The sequence below is a fragment of the Galeopterus variegatus genome, unplaced genomic scaffold (assembly GCF_000696425.1).
Source record: "Galeopterus variegatus unplaced genomic scaffold, G_variegatus-3.0.2 Scaffold19643, whole genome shotgun sequence".
Lineage (NCBI taxonomy): Eukaryota > Metazoa > Chordata > Mammalia > Dermoptera > Cynocephalidae > Galeopterus > Galeopterus variegatus.
The window spans coordinates 7804-11606 of record NW_007745754.1 but is presented as its reverse complement, the minus strand read 5'-3'; the positions used below and the strand labels follow the sequence as shown (position 1 = coordinate 11606).

At 36.9% G+C, this 3803-nt stretch overlaps 1 protein-coding gene across 1 annotated transcript in view; it reads right to left on the bottom strand.

Annotated features, from left to right (window-relative positions):
- The window catches only part of LOC103583101 (tripartite motif-containing protein 77-like), a gene marked incomplete at its 5' end in the record, with an annotated part of 7194 nt that overhangs the window by 2074 nt on the left and 1317 nt on the right, over nt 1-3803 (bottom strand). The window contains 2 exons of the mRNA XM_008564513.1: nt 935-957; nt 1539-1650. Of these exons, the coding sequence (XP_008562735.1) occupies nt 935-957; nt 1539-1650 (135 nt within the window). The remainder of the gene's footprint in view (nt 1-934; nt 958-1538; nt 1651-3803) is intronic.

The window sequence follows — 3803 nt, the reverse complement described above, 5'->3', positions numbered from 1 at the left end:
TCACAAAACAGGGATGCATCAATTTATTTTATGGAAATCAAATTCAACCTAATCCCACCTCATAACACTTTAATACTGGCTCACAATTTCAACAAGCACAGCTGTATCTATTTCCTCTCTTCCCATCACATGGTTGTGCAAAATGGCCTGTATTCAAGGAAGATGTTCAATGACACTGGTTTCTTTCTTTTTTTTTTTTTTCCTTTTTGTCTTTTTTACTGACCGGTAACGGGATCGCAACCCTCGGTGTCACGCCCGCTCCACGCTCAGCCAGTGAGCAGGAACCAGTCTCCACATGGGATCCAAACCCTCGGCAAGAGTGCCGCCGCACTCCCAAGCGGCGCACTCTCCAGTGTGCCACTGGGCCAGCCCAAATGACACTGGTTTCTAACCTACACCAGTCACCACTGACAAGCTCAGTGTCTATAACCACTAGCTAGGGATCGAGGACCTTAGCTCAGGCAGGGATCCTGCTTCTTGTACCCAGCTGCCCTAAGTGCACCATATAGCCTTTCCATTTGAAGTTGGAGGCTGCCATCCACCACATATTCAAGTCCAAAACCCTTGAGTGTCCTCCCTCTGATTCTTAACACCCTGCTGAAATACTTAACCTTCCCACATGAGTCCTGGAATCATTTGGGGCCATTATGTCAATTTCTTTATACACTTTGAATATTAAAATCAGGAAGGGTAATTTTTTCATGAACTTCCACAATAACCCCTTGCAAATAATATCCCTGCCCAAGTTCATCTTACACTAGATAACAAAATCCCTTTTCAGAAGGGAAGAAAAAATATACTATGAAAGAGGTCATACTATTATAATAAATAAATTACTCATATTATTATAATAAATAAATTATGTTTTCATTTCAGCATCAATAGACTGATAATTGTTACAGTTCTCAAACCTTGAATGTAGGGCCAAGCTTACCTTTTCAACATGGTTCCAAAATGCTGTAAAGACAAAAAGAGAAAGTCTTAGTATTCATCACAATATTCATAGTTGGAGACTTCACTTCTTTGATTTTTAAGGATGATTATTGCAATTGGTGTCAAAGGCAAGGCAATTCAGGAAATATATTGCAGGCATCCCCCAATTTCTAAATATCAAGATATGTCCTAATACAAATACAAATACCTTCCAAGAAACTTTCCTGTTGCAGGTTTTCAGTAACTGGCCAGGCACAGAAAGAGAAATACAGCATATCCTCACTCATAAATAGGATAGAGAGAGAGAGAGAGAGAGGGAAAGAAGAAAGAAAGAGGAGGGAGGGAGGAAAGGAGGAAGGAAGGGAAGAAAAGAGAAAAGGAAGAAAGAAACTGAGTGAATTTTTAGAGGAAAATTTCTCCTGGGGTAGTTCTTCCTATTTTCTAGAAAAAAAAAAAGTTTGGTTTTTTTTTTCTCTTGAATGAGGTCCTTATTTTTAAGCTGGCTTTTCCCACACAGACCTCATTTGCTTCAGGAGCTTTTGCTGCAGAAGAACAGTGAATAAAAGCAAAAAGGAAACCTATATTAAAGTTTTAGATCTCTTCACTTTCCATGAGTTGTTGAAAAATCTCTTTTCTTTCCTTTTCCAGTCTCTCTAAATAATGTTGCTCTTCCCCATAGAGCAATTGGCACACTTTCCAGTACTCAGCATGGATCATCTTCCTCAGTAGATTCGCGTAATCATGAAAAAACAATGGAGTAACCAGAACACGTAGTCAGGCTGTTCTCATTTATGTCTTATTATGTATTGTTTTGTCTCCTAACACTTACTAGCTTATTATGATCATTGAACAAGAAATTCGTGGACTTCTTTTCTTTTTTTCTCTCTCTCTCTCATTTCCCCTCTTTTCTATTTATTTGCACCAGATGTCAAAATTATGCCTCCAACACAGAAATAAGTATATTTTTCTTAAATATTCACATTTTATTCAAAAGAGTAATGGTTGATTTAATAATTATCAGATATCAAAACTTCCTTGTTACTTGTCTCTTTTACCCTCAACTGTCTGACCTACAGACTGTCTCCTCATTCTCAGGAAAAAGCAGTAGACAACACTTCATAGGATAAGATAAGGGCTTTCTAAAATTTTTACTTTTAGCAGGTCCACAAACTACGTGCTAAGCACTACCTCTCTGTGCCTAGAGGCCTCTATGAGCCCAGCTTGTCTGTCTTGGTCCAAGGCTTCTCACTACGCTTATTAGCTGACTTCCTCATGCTCCTTAGGGACATTGACCTAGAGGGTAACCACCTTCCATTATTAATTCCCTCCATCTCATTTTCTCACTTTTTCTTGCTTTCTCTTTTATTTTCTTTAAATTTTTAGAGTTGGCTTATTTATTCCCATTATTTAAAAAAAAAAAAAACTAAACATCCCCCGTTCACCCAAGATCTTCACTTGTTTTTCGTGCCATCACTTTTGCCCCTAACAAAGAATATTGCACGACGGCACGAGTATGTTCACTGTACTCATTTGTGAAACTCTAACTCTTCATGAGCTCAATGAAGTCTCTTCCATTCCCACCACCCAACTGAAACTACATTCTTCATCACAGTAAGAACACACTTTGAACTACATTCTTTCTCTCACCAAAAACTTCCTTTACTAAACACTTATATTTTTATTCCTACTATTACTAATCCTTCCTTATATAAAAATCCTTTTATAAAATTCATAATCTTGACTTGAAAAATCCTCTCTCTCCTGTTTTCCTTCTGTCAACTTGTTTGTACCAGTTCCTCTTGCCCAGCCTGACTCATTACCACAGGGATTCTAAAAGGTATTTTATTTTCACCTAAAAGGTTTATTCTTTTCTAAAAACTCTCACTTTACACTACCATATATTCCAATACCTAGAATATGCTGACAGTTAGGAAAATCTGTGTCCAGAACAAATTGTTCCCATAAGCTCCAACCACATTCATCCAATTGCCTACTGCATATTTCCACTTACACATCTCACAGGAACTTACAATGTGTCTCAAACTAAATTTATTATTTGTTCTACCCCAAACCAGCTTTATTGCCAGCATCAGAGATGCCCTAATTTCAAAACAGAATGTGTGCCTTATTCGTGATTGTATCCGTTTAATATTCCACATAAAGCAATCGGTATTTTCTGATATTTCTCTATCATTAACAAGATATATCTTGAACGTTTTCTCTTCCATTTATCTTTGATTAGCACATCCCTGGTCTTTCTTTTAAGGATACCTACAACTACACCCTACTTATTTTCTTGGTTTTTATTTTAGTCTTCCAATAAAATTTATCTGTAAGCTAAAGAAAGTGGATAAATTTTAGTTCACCTCTTCTACCTTTTGTGTTCAATTTACATTTATAAATCAATGTGATAACATTCACATTCCCCGATTGTTCTGCCTTTGTGACATTTTCATCTGTTAGCACTGCTTCCCTCTCTCAGAATATATAATTTGTCTGATACCAACTATGTGGAATTCCCGGCAGTCTCCTGGTTTCTCTGAATTTCTAGCCTTTACCTCCAACAGATTTACCTGCCTGATATGCCCATGAATTTCCAACACAATTATTTTTCAGCATCAAATGACTTTTAATTTATCTGAAAAATCTTTCCTGAAAATTGAGATGGATCGACTTCTATAGAACCCTGTGTTTATTCCATACATGAGTAGTTTTCCTCCATGGGTTTGGTCTATTTTCCTATACCTGTGGATGCTTTATGGTCTTATCCAGGAAATAAAATCTTTTAGCTGGATATTTTGATTTTAGTAACAAATTAATTTACCCACAAACACATACACACACACACGCACACACAAAAAAAAAAAAAC